This window comes from Lycium ferocissimum, chromosome 6 (genome assembly GCF_029784015.1).
Source record: "Lycium ferocissimum isolate CSIRO_LF1 chromosome 6, AGI_CSIRO_Lferr_CH_V1, whole genome shotgun sequence".
NCBI lineage: Eukaryota > Viridiplantae > Streptophyta > Magnoliopsida > Solanales > Solanaceae > Lycium > Lycium ferocissimum.
This window is the reverse complement of record NC_081347.1, coordinates 70906269-70921788: the sequence shown is the minus strand read 5'-3', so window position 1 is coordinate 70921788 and position 15520 is coordinate 70906269. Positions and strand designations below refer to the sequence as shown.

General features: G+C 34.1%; 1 protein-coding gene and 2 pseudogenes across 1 annotated transcript; all 3 read left to right on the top strand.

Annotated features, from left to right (window-relative positions):
• The first annotated feature begins 6537 nt into the window (after positions 1 to 6537).
• Positions 6538 to 7856, top strand: LOC132061612 (aquaporin TIP1-2-like; annotated as a pseudogene).
• A 3844-nt stretch (positions 7857 to 11700) lies between these two features.
• Positions 11701 to 12640, top strand: LOC132060983 (aquaporin TIP1-2-like). Its single transcript, XM_059453874.1, has one exon. The coding sequence runs from the start codon at positions 11764 to 11766 to the stop codon at positions 12565 to 12567; it is 804 nt and encodes a 267-aa protein (XP_059309857.1). The 5' UTR covers positions 11701 to 11763; the 3' UTR covers positions 12568 to 12640.
• Positions 12641 to 14190: 1550 nt separating this feature from the next.
• The window catches only part of LOC132061611 (aquaporin TIP1-2-like), an 11328-nt pseudogene continuing 9998 nt past the window's right edge, over positions 14191 to 15520 (top strand).

Sequence of the window (15520 nt, the reverse complement as noted above, 5' to 3'; positions counted from 1 at the left end):
AATGGGTTAAAAAAATCATTTTATCTCCACAAAGTTCAAATAGGATAGCATAGCACATAAATTCAACAAGTATGTTTAAGAGACAAAAATCCTAATTCTCACATCTTAACACAACTAGTTAAACCTAAACAGAAGAAAACGTGATCATTCTAAGAGGTTTTAAACATGACCAGCCCTTTTCTTTCCAAGAATAGCACAGGAAATTCAAAAGAAAACACATCCTGCCCAGTGTAAACAGGAACAATAAACATCCAGGACCACTTTTGAGACCAGGTTTCACTCAAGGGGTATATCAAAACCCTTTTAAACTGGTTTGCAGGCAATGAACATATAGAAAGCAGAAAGGCAAGTTCCCAAATCCATCTTTTAAATTTTAAAACAGTCCTAAGAGGCTAGCAAGAGATCAAACAAACAGGATTCAAACAAATATTTTGGAAAGAGCCATTTTTACCTCAGTTTTACCTTCAAAGCTTTAAAAACAGGAAACACAACATGACCAGCACCAAATAAGGGGCAGGACATCAAGATTTCAATTCTTGATGCAACACAGAAGTTTTAGCCAAAAAAAAAAAAAAGAAAGTTTAAGCCATAGCAGGTTATGAACTTCATTTGAAACCATTTTGAACAGGAAATCCCTTAAACAAGAAAACACACAATGATCCATGTCTTAACCTCAAACAACCAAACAATACACCTCAAACCTCAAGTAACCAATGGAACAGTAACTCCAATCAGAAACAAATCCCCTTTTGTCATCTTAAACTATTTCAAGACATCAAATCCTTTAAAACATCAAGCCACCAACTAACAAACATCTCAAAACCATGAAATAACTTAAACATCTCAGAACCAAAAGAGAATTCTATATATATAAAAAAAAAATAGTAAGCATGAACACAATATAGGTTTTTTTTTTCTTTTTTCTTTCAAACGTCCATTTTCAAAGTTTTAAGCTATATTAAACAACATCATAAACACTCAAACTAACTCCACATCCTTATTTCACACATCAAAGCAGTTTCAAAAGCTAAATGGCATAATATGATTTAAGTAACACAACTAATAATGTACGTTGAAAAATAGAGTAAACTAAGTTAGAATAGGAGTGTTACCTTTTTGTAGGGCAACCTAAGGATCAAAGGTAGGGATTGGATCAACACTTCATACCAACAACCAAAGAACCCTTAAAAACAACCTTGTTTTGCAATTTTTGCATAATAATCTCTATTCCAAGAGTAGTATAAGTCTTTTTTATAGTATTCTTGTATAGTATAGTAGTAGTATTTCAGGTATATTAATGTAGTATATTGATAGGGAAGTTTAAAGACTTTGTAGGATTTCTAATGCTCATGGTCATGAAACCTTCTACATACAGTATTAGGAATAAGGCTTAGGGACAAAAGAGGTAAAAACCCAAAACCCAACCGAATTCCCCCCTAATTCTTAAACCCTAAATCAATATAAATTCAAATTCAATAAAAGACAAACCAATTTCTCAACAAATTCGTACTAATAGTACTATAACCTATCAAAATTTGCACAAATCACACAACAAAATAAAAAATCTGACGGATTGTACCCTAAACCCCAAATAAAATTCAGCAAAAAATAGGAAATACTAGGATAGTACACTTAGTCACCAATAAGACAAAAATCAATACATTTCAATGGTACAAAATGGGATAGAATCCCTTGACACCGTACCAACCAAGAACCTTCCTAGGAAATTCCTCCATAGGTTCGTTTCATTGGGGTTTATAGTGCACAAGATGGAAAGGGGCTCGAGGCCCCGCCCATGGCACCTAGAAACCCAAAACGACCTCGGATAACATCCAAGGAGTTCAATCATGGTATAAAATAAGAATAATCGGGGGAAACTGAACCTGAAAACCATAATAACTCATGATGGGGAGCAAAACCCCTCTAAAATCCGATGAAAAAACAGTCGAGAATGAGCCATAATTTTGATCGAGAAAAAAACCCTAGAAATCGCCATTAGAAGAGAAGAGGAGACGGGTGGTCGATCAAAAATAAGAAGGGTGGGGGGGAGGGGTGGAAGTTTTGTTTTATAACTAAACGTCAATTTTGCAATTTTCTTGGGATTTTTAAATTTTTAATTTTTTAAGGGCATCCTTACCCCGTCTTGGACTCGGGAAATATGAAAATAAAAATATACGTTTTATGAGGTGAAAATTAGGTGTCAACAACACACATAATCAAAGAAGTGACTTATCAACCAAGCCAATACCATGTATTCCACTGTTATAGGGAAGCAAATCATGTGGCCGACTTTCTTGCCAAGAGAAAGCTGCAACCTTTCTCCTCTTGCCCAAATCAAAGGTTTCTTTCAACTTGACAAATGACAAGTGCAAGTATAAGAAGTCGTATAGATGTTAGTCTTCCATGGTTAGCCTTTTGGAGACTATTTTATATAATAGTCGAGTGTATATGGAAGGTTAGGTCTACGCCCCCCTTCTTTTTGTCATTTTTATCTTCTATATGCATGGTTGGGTCAAGCCAAATTTCCCAACACCTCAGGATCCCCTGGGTAATGGCTTATTTTGTTTTTAAAATTATACTATTTTATAGTGCTATTTATGTAGGTTTATTTTGTGGGATAATGAGTAAAACATCAGTAATTTATTGGTATAAAATAAAAATAAAAAAGGTGAAACGTAACTTCACTGATCATTTTAATAACGTGGATGGCCATTCAAGCAATTAAACTCGCTGATTGAAACTTTTGCATAGGAAGATATGAAATGCGTAAGAATTATTTGTTCCAGTATGTTGGGTTGCTTCAGTGATGATCTCGTATGTCCAGGGACAGATCTAGATGCCTATATACGAGTTAATAGGAATCAAGTAGCTTTTGTCAATACGCTATATATTAGAGAATTTACTTAATATCTATAGATATTTGATTGTGAACACAATTATTATTATAATATTAACTTTAGGTCGATATAGGAATCCATACACTTTAAATTCTAGAAAAATAGTTAACCAATTTGCGTGTGTGTTGTGCTTTCATAATGATTGTCGTATTAGAGTAATCTATGACAAAGTGGTTTTAGTTACTATACTACTATTTAGTTATTTTTGATGCACAAAGAAAAAAAATAAAGTTCCATTTGTGAAATAGAAAAATAGTTAACCAATTTGCTGAGATTTAATCATAGGATAATTACTAGTAGGGAGAAGATAAGAATCTTTCTCATATAAATGGTAGATATGAGTATTGAGTAGAACCTTCAAGGTAAATTCCACAATGAAATGCTGAACTTAATTCCCACGAATCTTCTTGTTACACCTTGTAGTTTGGTAGAGAATGTGAAGGTGTTTTCCAATATAAGTATGGACATTGGAGTTACCTCCAAGGATACACGAGAATAGATGTGCTTATCTTATGTTTATGAGGGTTTAAGTTCATATGATAAGCTATGGAAGGATTGAAGGGCAAGTGAATCAAGGAAATTAAATTTGTTGGAATTTTGAAGAAAATATGAGGGACAATTTTGGCTCAACTTGGAGAAAGAATATCTTTTAGTATTTGAGGAGTTTTGAGGTAAAGCAAAAGCCTAAAATGAAGTTCGTCGAGTCTAGTTTCCAAAGCAACAAACCGCTCATCGATAGGACATCGGAGTAGATGACACATTACAAATTTATCAACAAAGTATGGAAAAGTAATCATCTTTTAGCCACTATAAAAGGGTTAAAAACCCCATTTTTCTCCATCATAAACTTCTAAAAATTTCCAGAAAATTGAATGTAAGAGACTCTTATATCACATAAAAGGTTAGGATTTTGAGTAAATTTCAAATACGGCAATATTAATCAAGGTTTAGGATAACGTGTAGTTCAATTATAATTTCTTTATTAAAAGATGTTGGAGTTGGCTTGGAAACAAAGTAAATATGAAGATCTTACTACTTTAGTAAAGATAAGGTATGAATCATTGAATCTCTCTCTTTGTCAACGTTGATTTAAATATTTACAAGAATAAAAGTTATAGTTTGTTGTGTTGATGTTGTTGGTTTATGGATGGAGGTTTGAAGAGAGTTTTGGATGAAAATATACATATTTATCTTATAGAATATTGAGAATGTTCTTGTTGATGTTGTTGGTATTGTTTGGGAGTTGTTTTGGTATTTGGAGGAAGTAGATGATATAGGAGAGATCCCATGAATTTTGAAACCCAAATTAGTCTTCAATAATTAGTGCTTATAAGTTGATGGAAATATGATGAAAGTATGATTAAAGATGTATTTCTCGAGAGATATAGGTTTAGAAGGGCAAGCATCGGTGTAATTAATCCTTTAAGTGGTGGCTTGACGGATAAGGTATGGAGGTGTTCGTTTCCTTCTTTAGAGATCGAATAAATTGAAGAGAACATGAACATTCGAGCGTTCCAAACAATTTGATTCTATGCTATGTATTTGGATCTTGGACTTATTTTAGATTCTTCATATTACATGTTTATCATCATTAAGCTAATTCCTTGGATTCGTCTAGTAATTCATTCGGAGGTTTGACCTTATGTCGTTCCGAAAAGCCGTTATTGTTCACGCCGCTTAGTTTTATGCACAAACCAATATATATGTATGTATGCACTATTTTACTACTGCCGAAAGCCGCGCTATAGTCGGCCCACCCACTATACTTGGGCTAAAAACCCCATTTTCAACACAAAAAAATGCTACAATGTTCCAGAAAATTCAGCCATTAAAAAGGCTCCTTCATCACACTATTTATATAAATGTATAGAATTTTGAAAAATTCAAGTACTATTCTCGGATGGAATACCAATCTTTGTATCCGTTTTACTTATGTTATTGATTATACCTTACATATGGTGTTTTATTGGATTGGAGCAAGTAAAGGATGAATATTTTGCTGTTTCATAAAAATAAGGTATGAATCATTGAAACTCTCTCTTTATCAAGTTTGATTAGAATAATTGCAAGAATAGAGTTATAGTCTTTTGGTATGATGTTGAATTGTTCATTGAGGCTCTGAAGAGAATAGACATAGTGGGAATCTATATATATTATTTTGTAAGATGTTTGTCGGATGTTGTTTTGATGTTCTTATATTTTCGACTTCTTTACGGAAATAAAGTTTTAATATCTTTATGTTGTGGCGGTTGGTTGGGAAATTTGTATGTGTGGCCGAGTTGGCATATGTTGGTTTGGAAATGATGTATTGCTATTGGTTTTATGTTGATGTTGTTGGTTGGAGAGGAATTGGAATGTCGGGCTAGCCCACATCCTTATTTAGAAGATAAAAGGACTTTAGTTAAAGTTTCGAGACTTTTTTTTTTTTTTTTTTTTTTGATAAGTTCTAATACATAAAATAGACATTGTACATTTAGATTAATAATAATAAAATTAACATTTACATCTAATGATAAAATTGCTAAATTAAAAAAATGTTTAGTGGTCGTCAAATTTAAAGCTAGTCCCGTTGTAAATTTAAAAAATTGATCGTTGCTAATTTTATTTGAACCTAAATTTATGAATAACTATCACTTTGGTCATATTTTCAAACTATAAATACCCCTCCATTCTTCTTCATTTTCACACAATTTTTCCATGATTCTCTCTTTCTTAAATTTGTTATTCAATTCCATGAAAACTTCTCATTTCCTCGAATGTTAGAGATTCAATGACTTTTGGATGTTTTTGATGGTAAATTGAATAATATGTTAAATGTCAACATGATGGTGACATATATCTCCACAAGCTCCGGAGCATCGGGTATTATCATTAGGGGTGGGGGGTGGATTTTAAGAACGGTGTGTTGCGTTGACTATTGTAAAAGGATGAAAATGATGAATGATTTATGTTTAAAGGTATATTTGTTGATGATTTACTACCACAATCTAATAGAATGAACTATATCTTGATGTATCAAAATTATGTTGTTGAGATGACTATTGTCTAGCTTTAAAATACAATTTTAAAGAAAACTAAATGCCCTATAATTTATTTATTGGGATATAATTTTTTAAAATATTTATTATTAGTAATAAATGTAGTACTTATCAATTTTTTTTTTTTAATTTGAAGTGGAATTATTCCATAATATAATCGGAGGTTACCGACCTTACGTCATAGAATTGGTGGCTTTTGGTTGGGCTCTTATGCATGCTTTATATATATATATATATATATATATATATATATATATATATATATATATATATATATATATTTTACCACGGCGCTATAGTCGGCCGGCCGGCCCACTTGACACCCAAATGTACATATGTGTTGAATTATCGAATATTTTATGTTGATTTGCCCCGGACGCGGGTGTTAAATTATGGTATGTGATGTCCAAAATGATGATCGGGTGAGCTTTATGGCCGGGCATGATACTCCTCATTATGTGACACTTCTTACATTCAGTAGCAAAATGTAAAGTAGTAAAATGAAATGCACGTGCAAGCGTGCAGCACTAGTTTAATAAAATAATTAGTAGTTGGTTACTATATTTAATTCGGTTTACAACATCATTATGGTGTTAGAAATCATGCAGGTAATGGTGCACTACTAAGTCAACCAGATTATTCGTCAGAAATAGAGTGCTACCTTAGAGAATGTGAAGGGTGTTTTCCAATAGAATAATTGTTCAGTCTAATCATGCATGCTCTTATTTAGTCCATTATATATATAAAGAGGTTAGAGGCCTATTTGGAAAGAAAGCAACAAGAGCTAGAACGAAGGAGTACTAAGTAGTTGCTAATTAAGTCATACACCATTTCATCTTGAAGAAAAAGAGCAAGCCGAGTTCAAGAATTGTCACTGGAAATTTGAAAGAGGCCAACCATCCTGATACCCTCAAGGCTGCCTTAGCTAAATCCATTTCCATGCTTATTTATGTTTTCGCCGCTGAAGGCTTTGCCGCATCATCCCGGTTGACGAGCGGCGATTTGCAAGCCCAGCTGATTGCGGCTGGATAAACCATGCATTTGCTCTTGCTGTAGTAGTTTCAGCGGCCACAAACATATCTGGAGGTCATGTAAACCCGGCTGTCACGTTTGGTGCCTTTGGGGGAGGTCACATTACCTTATGTAGGACTATTTTGTATTGGATTGCTCAATTGCTTCGATCTGTCGTGGCTTGCTTGCTCCTCAAGTCGTTGTTGGTGCGGAAGTATCCCCATTCGTTCCAACACCACGGAACGCAGCAGTTTTTGAGATAGTGATGACATTTGGTCTTGTTTACACTTTTTATGCAACTTCAATTGACCCCAAGAGGAGTAACTCAGGTGTGATCATTGCCCCAGTTACAAGTGGTTTCATTGTTGGTGCCAACATCTTGTTTGGTGGTATATTTTTATGGTGCAACAATGAATCTGGTTGCGCCCTTTCGTCAAGCAATGGTTAGTTGGACATGGGTCATTTGGATGATACATTCGTCGGTCTTTGCAATTGCTTCTTTGGTCTATGAAACCATCTTCATCCCCAAGAACACTGATCACGAGCAACTCCCTATTAGCATCAGCAGAGCCAACTTCATTGAAGGAGATTCAATTGAATCCCTTCGTCAAAAAATGATACCATGCTAAAAAGATAAAAAATATATTTTTTGTATATATATAAGTTGTTGAATCTTCTTGACATACGAGATGTTTCAAATATGGTGGTAAAGGGGGTACAAAATTCATTTAGGTCATAGGCTTTTAATTCTAGGTATGACATTCTTTTATTTTTTCAACCCCCTTGTCAGGGTTTCGTCCAATTAGGACTATGATATGATAACTCTTGTAAATGAGAATATATCTATGGTAGATAATATTGTTCGATCATATTCTCATTTTCGAAAAAGGAAAAAACTATTTTCTTGTTATTTCTCTCTTGATAGATATAGATATGAAAGTTTTTTAAGGAATCTGATTAATTTGTATGTTTTGATGCAGTCAGTTATATTTTTAACAAACATACAACTCTTTTTTCTCGTATAACCATAAAATTAACTTAGTTCCTTTAAGGGCGTAAGGTTCTTGGCGATTTAATTGATTTATTATACAAAAATTAAGGTTCTACTTTCATTATGAAAAGCGAAAATGTGTAAAAACTACTGCTTTAACCAACAAACGAAAGCAAACAGATTCTCATAAGTGGTGTAATTATAACTTCTTACATTTAATGTACTTCTAAATATCGCAGTTTAAGAAAATAAATAAATAAAACTTGTTTTATGGGTTTTTGAAGCTTTCAAGTTTCAAGTCTCCGCCTTCCTTCTAGCTCTCATTAATCCCTTTCGAAAACTAAGCTCTGCTCTGCTCGTTGGCACCTCCGGCTTGTAGCTGAGACGCGTGAAGTAATAGAAAGTAGTCGTTGGGGAAATAACATTGTTTGCCTATTAGTCTAGGACTTCGATGTATAAAAATGTACTCATTCTTGTGTAAAGTAAATTGAAAAAGGCTTTGCATATATTTTTATATCTTCTTCTTCTGCTTGCGTCTCCCCCAAGATTTAATAGGCAAGATCTGGTAAGAAGATGTTTTGCTTTGGAAACTAAGTGCAGTGAACAAAAACTCGCTCCAAGATTAATAGTTCCAGGAGTTCAAAATCCTAGAGTTTGAGCTGCACATTTCAAAATCCAGGCACAATTTATAGAGTTTGGAACCCAACAATGGCCCCGTAGTTCTTCGGCGTTTTAGTTAGGGGTGTTTCTGTCCAAACATTTTTCTGTGTAAAAAATGCCTAGCTATTTCCCTATTACATTACAAAGTTCAAACTCAAGCACACTTTAATAAGGTGGATAATATAAATAGGCATATTGTGGAAAGAAAGCAACAAGAGCCATGATGGGTACTAAGTAGTAGCTAATTAACTCGAACACCATTTCATATTGAAGAAAAAGAGCAAGCTCATTCATATTGTACATACTCGTGATCATAGAAAACTATTAACATTTGAAACACCTTTGCTTTTATAAACGTAAGCCCTTCGGCTTATCAAAATAATATATATATATATATATATATATATATATATATATGAAGACTGTGAGACCATAATACCCACATTGCGTATCTACGAGCCTCTAGAGTACTAGACATATGGATTTGCAGACCGTAGTATGCCCAAATCATGAATATATACATATATGTACCAAAAGAATAATTAGTGGCACCTCCGGAAAAGTGGAGTGCTCTCAAATGTAGGACTATTTCTCCTATGGATGGGTGCCTCCCTCGTTGGCACGGCGTCCTCGGACGTTGGTGCGAACATGTCGAGCTCCAATGCGTGAATGAAGTAAACATAATAAGGAAATCATAAGTCATGAGATGAGGATACAACATTTGGTCTTGTATAGATACATTTCATATACATTCATCATACCATACATGCATCATCGTGTATCAATCATATATCATGTGGTTAACCCGCGTTGGGCCAACATCATTTGGTGGTTTTTATGTGCAACTTGTAGGCGCTGGGAGCTTTGGTCAAGCAATGGTTAGCGGTGACATGTCCGGCCAATTAGGCGCGGTGGAAAGCGCCCGCAATTGCTTCGGTGACATGTCCGGCCAATTAGGCGCGGTGGAATCTCAAATACATATCATACATTTGTCAAAATATCATAGACTCATATTAAATAGTCTAAAAATGTATTTGGTATATATATAATTTATCATTATACATTGAGATGCGAAATATATTAGAACTTGGAAAACATTATATCGGGGTCATAAGGTCGTTAATTACGTTATGAAGTAATCTTTTATTTTTCGTCATATCTCACCTTGGAGGGACTAACATTTTAAGGTGAGTGTATGAGGAAAACATAAATGAATCGTATATATAACTTCGTAAAGTTCATCATATCATGAACTCTAGGATCTTTAGACAAAAGGAAAATCACTATTTACGTATTCTTCTCTCTTGTAGCTATTCATGAACAAAAGTTTTTGAAGATAGGACATTCATGATTAAAGGAGGAAAATCATTAAGATTCATGCCTTAGAAAGAAAGGACTAGCAACACTTTTTTGTCGTTTAACCATTCTATCGCTTGCCCGTTCTCCTTTAATGCGCTCGTTTTACCTTGAGCGATTCGTATTGACATTAGCTACACAATTATAAGAACGGTCTTAATAAAGCTAGAGAAAATTGTAGCATTTCCTTTGTTCATACTACTTCCTCCATATTCCATATCGAAATTCAAACAACAATCATAATATCATAAATTACAAGCATCATTCAATGCATTGCCCACATTTCACATTACTCCAAATTCTCCATAATCATGATCAAGGTTCAATCGCGTTCTTTCTCAGTACAATACTTAATGTTCTAAATGTCATTTACAATGTATTTACAATCAAACTTATCCATTTTTGATTCAATCCAAACTACCACTCAATAATGACACTATTCACCCATTTATGACCCATTTTCTATACTCTTCTATAATCCAAGTGTTTCAACTTATCAATACTTCAAACATCATGAAAATACCATGAAACTTACCTTAGATAGCGTAGAAACAAGTCTTGAGTGGAAGTATCCTTCTTACACCAAAAACATTTTTGCTCTTGGGATTTCTTGACTTGGATGACTTTAATGTGTTTCACACTCTTGATTCTTGTTGGTTTGATGAAGTTGATCAAATTTCCTTTGTGTTCTTTGGATGAAGTGTGGAGAGTATTCTAGAGCTTGCGTATGCCCAAAAATGGTAAAATAATGAAATAGGTTCTATATATCTGGTAAGAAGATTTTTGACCTATAAATTTGCTAAATGCATGTTGTGTCGCAAGATTAATAGTTCCCGGCACAGTTCAAAATCCTAGAGTTTGAGCATTTGCCAAAATCCAGGCACAATTTAACGTGATTTTTTCCCAAACTTCCACCGATGATCCGATGAGTCTTAAGGGGGCTTACTAAACATTTTACTCCATTATATACTCAAGATGGACATATCTATCCCTATGACCTCGAAAAAAAATTTGTCCGCTAGGACAATTAGCTTTTGGCGAAACTCAACGTATGAAAATGAGAGGTGTAACACATATCGTTTCAAAAATATAACAAATAAAAAAGGGCAATCCAGCATATCGCTTCAGAATTATTTGTTCCAGTATAATACATATATTGCGTTGCTTCAATGATCTCGTGTTTATTGTGTTTTCATAATGTTTGTCGTATTGGAGCAACTTATGATAAAGTACTTGAAGATGGTGGAAGTGAGTAGTTTTAGTTAGTTGAACCAAAATTTTAAAACAATATTACCTTACCGAAATAGAAAAAAAGTAGAAATTAAATGAGCACTGAATACGTACTAGAACCTACGAGGTAAATTCCATGATGCATGAAATGCTGAACTTGTCAAGAATATATCTTCTTCCCTTCAGTAGCAAAGCCAAATTAAAATATATAGTAAAATGAAATGCACGTGTAGCATTAGTTTAATGAAGTAGTAGATTAAAAAAATCATATTTTTAATAGCACGTGGATTGAAATGCTTGTGCAGCACCTCTAAGTCAACAATATTGAAATGTTGCCTTATTATTATTCCCTATTAGTATTTTTTATTCGTCAGAAATGGAGTGCTGCCTTAGGGTGTTTTGCAACAGAATAATATATTGTTCAGTCTACAGTCTACTCATGCATGCTCTTATTTAGTCCACTATATATATAAAGAGGTTAGAGGCCTATTTGGAAAGAAAGCAAACAGAGCTAGAACGAATTAAAAGAGTACTAGCAGCTAATTAACTCATAAACCTTTTCATCTTCAAGAAAAAGAACATGCCGATTTCAAGAATTTTCATTGGAAGTTTGAAAGAGGCTGCCCATCCTGATACCCTCAAGGCTGCATTAGCTGAATTCATTTCCATGCTTATTTATGTTTTTGCCGCTGAAGGCTTTGCCGCATCATCCCGGTTGACGAGCGGCGATTTGCAAGCCCAGCTGATTGCGGCAGCGATAAACCATGCATTTGCTCTTGTCGCTGTAGTTTCAGTGGCGGCAAACATATCTGGAGGTCATGTAAATCCTGCTGTCACATTTGGTGCCTTTATGGGAGGTCACATAACCTTATGCAGGACTATTTTGTATTGGATTGCTCAATTGCTTGGATCTGTCGTGGCTTGCTTGCTTCTCAAGTATTCTGTTGTTGGTGTGGAAGTATCACCATTCGCTCCAACACCACGCAATGCAGTTGTTTTTGAGATAGTGACGACATTTGTTCTTGTTTACACTATTTATGCAACTAAAATTGACCCCAAGAGGAGTAACTCGAGTGTCATAATTGCCCCAGTTGCAATTGGTTTCATTGTTGGTGCCAACATCTTGTCTGGTGGTGCTTTTTACGGTGCAGCAATGAATCCGGCTGCGCCCTTTGGTCAAGCAATGGTTAGCTGGACATGGAACAACCACTGGGTTTACTGGCTCGGTACATTCGTCGGTGCTGCAATTGCTTCTTTGGTCTATGAAATCATCTTCATTCCCAAGAACACTGATCACGAGAAGCTACCTATTAGTATCCGCAGAGCCAACTTCATTGAAGGAGATTCCATTGACTCCCTTCGTCAAAAACTGATACCATGCTAAAAAGCTAAAAACAATTTTTTTTTGTACATATATAAGTTTTTAAATATCCTTGACATACGAGAGGTTTCAAAATACGGTGGTAAAGGGGGTACAAAATTCTTTTAGGTCATAGGCTCTTAATACTAGGTATGACAATCTTTTATTTTTTTCATTTCTTCCTATTAAGACTCTTAAGTCTTATGTGATAACTCTCGTAAATTAATGAGAAATATATCTCTCGTAGACAATATTGTTAGATCATATTTCTCATTTCAGAAAGGAAGAAATAAAAAACTATTCTCTTGTTACTTTTCTATGGATATATAGCTACGAAGGGTATTTCTTTGAATTTGATTAATTTGATATATTCGGATGCAATCAGTAATATCTGTTACATACGTATATACAACTTCTTCTTTCTGGCACCTTAAAATTTACTTATTTGCATCAAGGGCATAAGGTTCTTTGTGATTTAATTGATTGATTATACAAGATCTAAGGTACTACTTTCATTATGAAAAGGTAAAATATCTATAAACTACCGCTTTAACCAACAAACGAAAGCATGCCGACAGATTCTCTTAAGTGCTTTATGCATGGTGTGATTAAAAATCTTTACATTTTTATTGAAAAAAGTTACTTCCAAATACCAAAGTTTATTATTGAATGGTTTTCATCGTCAGCGAAGGTTTCATAAATTTGATTTAAAAATAATTCAGATGTTCCAAGCGAAGGTTTGTTTTGTATTAGTTTTTTTAATTAAATTGTCACTATTATATTAAATTTTTAATAGAATAACTAAAATGAGAAGATGCTTCTAAAACATAACAACTATTCAATAACTTGTTAGACATGTCATTTTCTCCGTCGACTATAATCATCTAGTCCACATTTCATTACAGATCAGCAAAAAATTAGAATTATCTACAAACTTCCTCGCCAATCCTTTAAATTGCTCATAGCTAACAAAAATTAATGATAATGCTTCAAGCTCTGAGCATCCATGACGATATTTATCTTACGAGTTTTTGAAGTTTTGGTAACATATGGTCGATCGAGAAGAGGTTTTGCTTTGGAAACAAAACGAGGGGAATACAAACTCGCTCCGAGAATTATTATAGAGTTCAAACTAATAAAAAATCAGATTCCACGAGTTATTTCTAGAATTTGAGTTGCACATTTCAAACTCTAGGAGCAATTCATAAGCTTGAACTAATATTTTTCTGTAGTCTTTGTAACAAATTAGTGCAACTTACTGCCTTGTTTCTTTTACTGCATTTACTAAGTCAAACGAACTATTTAGGTGAGATTTGTTCACCTTAGAAAGTGGCTTGGGAGTTCAGGAATTTTAGGAGTTAGTTTAGTGGAATAAAACACTATAAGTTAGGAGTTATAGTAGAAGTAGTAGACTATCAGTATAGGGTTTTATATACGCTTTGTTTTCTCCAGATGTTAGCTGCTATATTTTCTATTCAATAAAAAGCTTTCTGCTATTTTTTCTTCCTTCTCTGTTCCTGTTTTTTGTTATATGGCATCAGAGCAAGATTGAAGGAAGGAACTCCTTGTTTCAGTCTTCTTGTCTATCAGTTTACTCTATTGGAGAAGCTTGAAAACGTGAAGGGACAGCTTTTGTCGTTTGTAGCAATGGAGGCCTCAAACTGGGGAAATGCTCAATATGGAATAGAAAAACTTGTAGGCACTAACTACAAGTATTGGAGAATGTGTATGGAAGCATACCTTCAAGGTCAGGATCTATGGGATTTAATTGCTGGAACTGATGCAATAATCCCCGCCAATACTCCTGAGAATCCCGAATCACGAAGGAAATGGAAGATCAAGTATTTATGATGAAATCATTCGTCGAGAAAAAGTACAAAAAAATTGTAGTTGATGGTGTGTTTTCGTCACTAAAAAGGTTATTAATACCGACGAAATTACCTTGTCACTAATTTTTTAGTTTAATTAGTGACTACATCAATTGTCCCTAAAGTTATATGTATTTCGTAGCTGAACAAAAGTAATTTCGTCACTAAAGATAGCCTTTTATATATGAAAAAATCTTTCGTCCCTAAATATATAAATTAGTGACAAATTTGCTCTTATAAAAATGGTGTATAATGTTGTTGTTGAAACCTATTAGTTCGTCACTAAAAAATATTATTTTCTTGACACTACAAATTTTTCACCGTAAATTGTTGTGATTAATGACAATAACAATTGTCATAAAATAAAGAATGAATTATGTTATTTATAAGAAGACAATTCTAGGAAAAAACAATGTTTTGTCACAAAAGTAGTCAATTTATGACAAAATAATGTGCTATGACAAAAATGTGTTTATCTCGAAAACACAATGTAATTAATCATTGTGTCTTTCTAATATCCTGTGAGCTCCTTCCACTTCATTGGAACAAATGAAAATTTTCAACTGTTATTTCCAACTCTATTGATAGCTTTGCTGATGGAATCGCCTTAACTGACCTCACCTATCAACTGGATCTTTAATATAATTTAATCCCACAGACTGCTTCATTTCGCAAGACCTTTCTTCAAGCCAACTCTTGTGGCAACTTAAGTTCATAAGTTCTTTGGACCGACCTTTCGTGAAATACTGTAAGGTCCAATATATTTGGGACTAAGCTTCCCTTTCTTCCTAAATCTCATAACACCCTTCATAGGTGAGACTTTAAGGAATACCCAATCATTAACTTGAAATTCTAAGTCCCTTCACCTCGCATTCGTGTAAGACCGGCGACTACGAGCCGTTTTCAAATGCTCTTGAATCAACTTGACTTTCTCCATCGCCTGATAGACCAAATTTGGCCCTAACAACTTTGCTTCACCAACTTCGAACCAACCAATTGGTGACCTACACCTTTGCACATACAGAACTTCAAATGGTGCCATCACAATACTAGCATGATAACTGTTATTATAAGAAAACTCAATGAGAGGCAAGTGATCAACCCGATTA

Excerpts from the sequence above, each read along its gene's own strand:
- LOC132060983 (XM_059453874.1), top strand. The coding sequence starts at position 11,764 with ATGCCGATTTCAAGAATTTTCATTGGAAGTTTGAAAGAGGCTGCCCAT.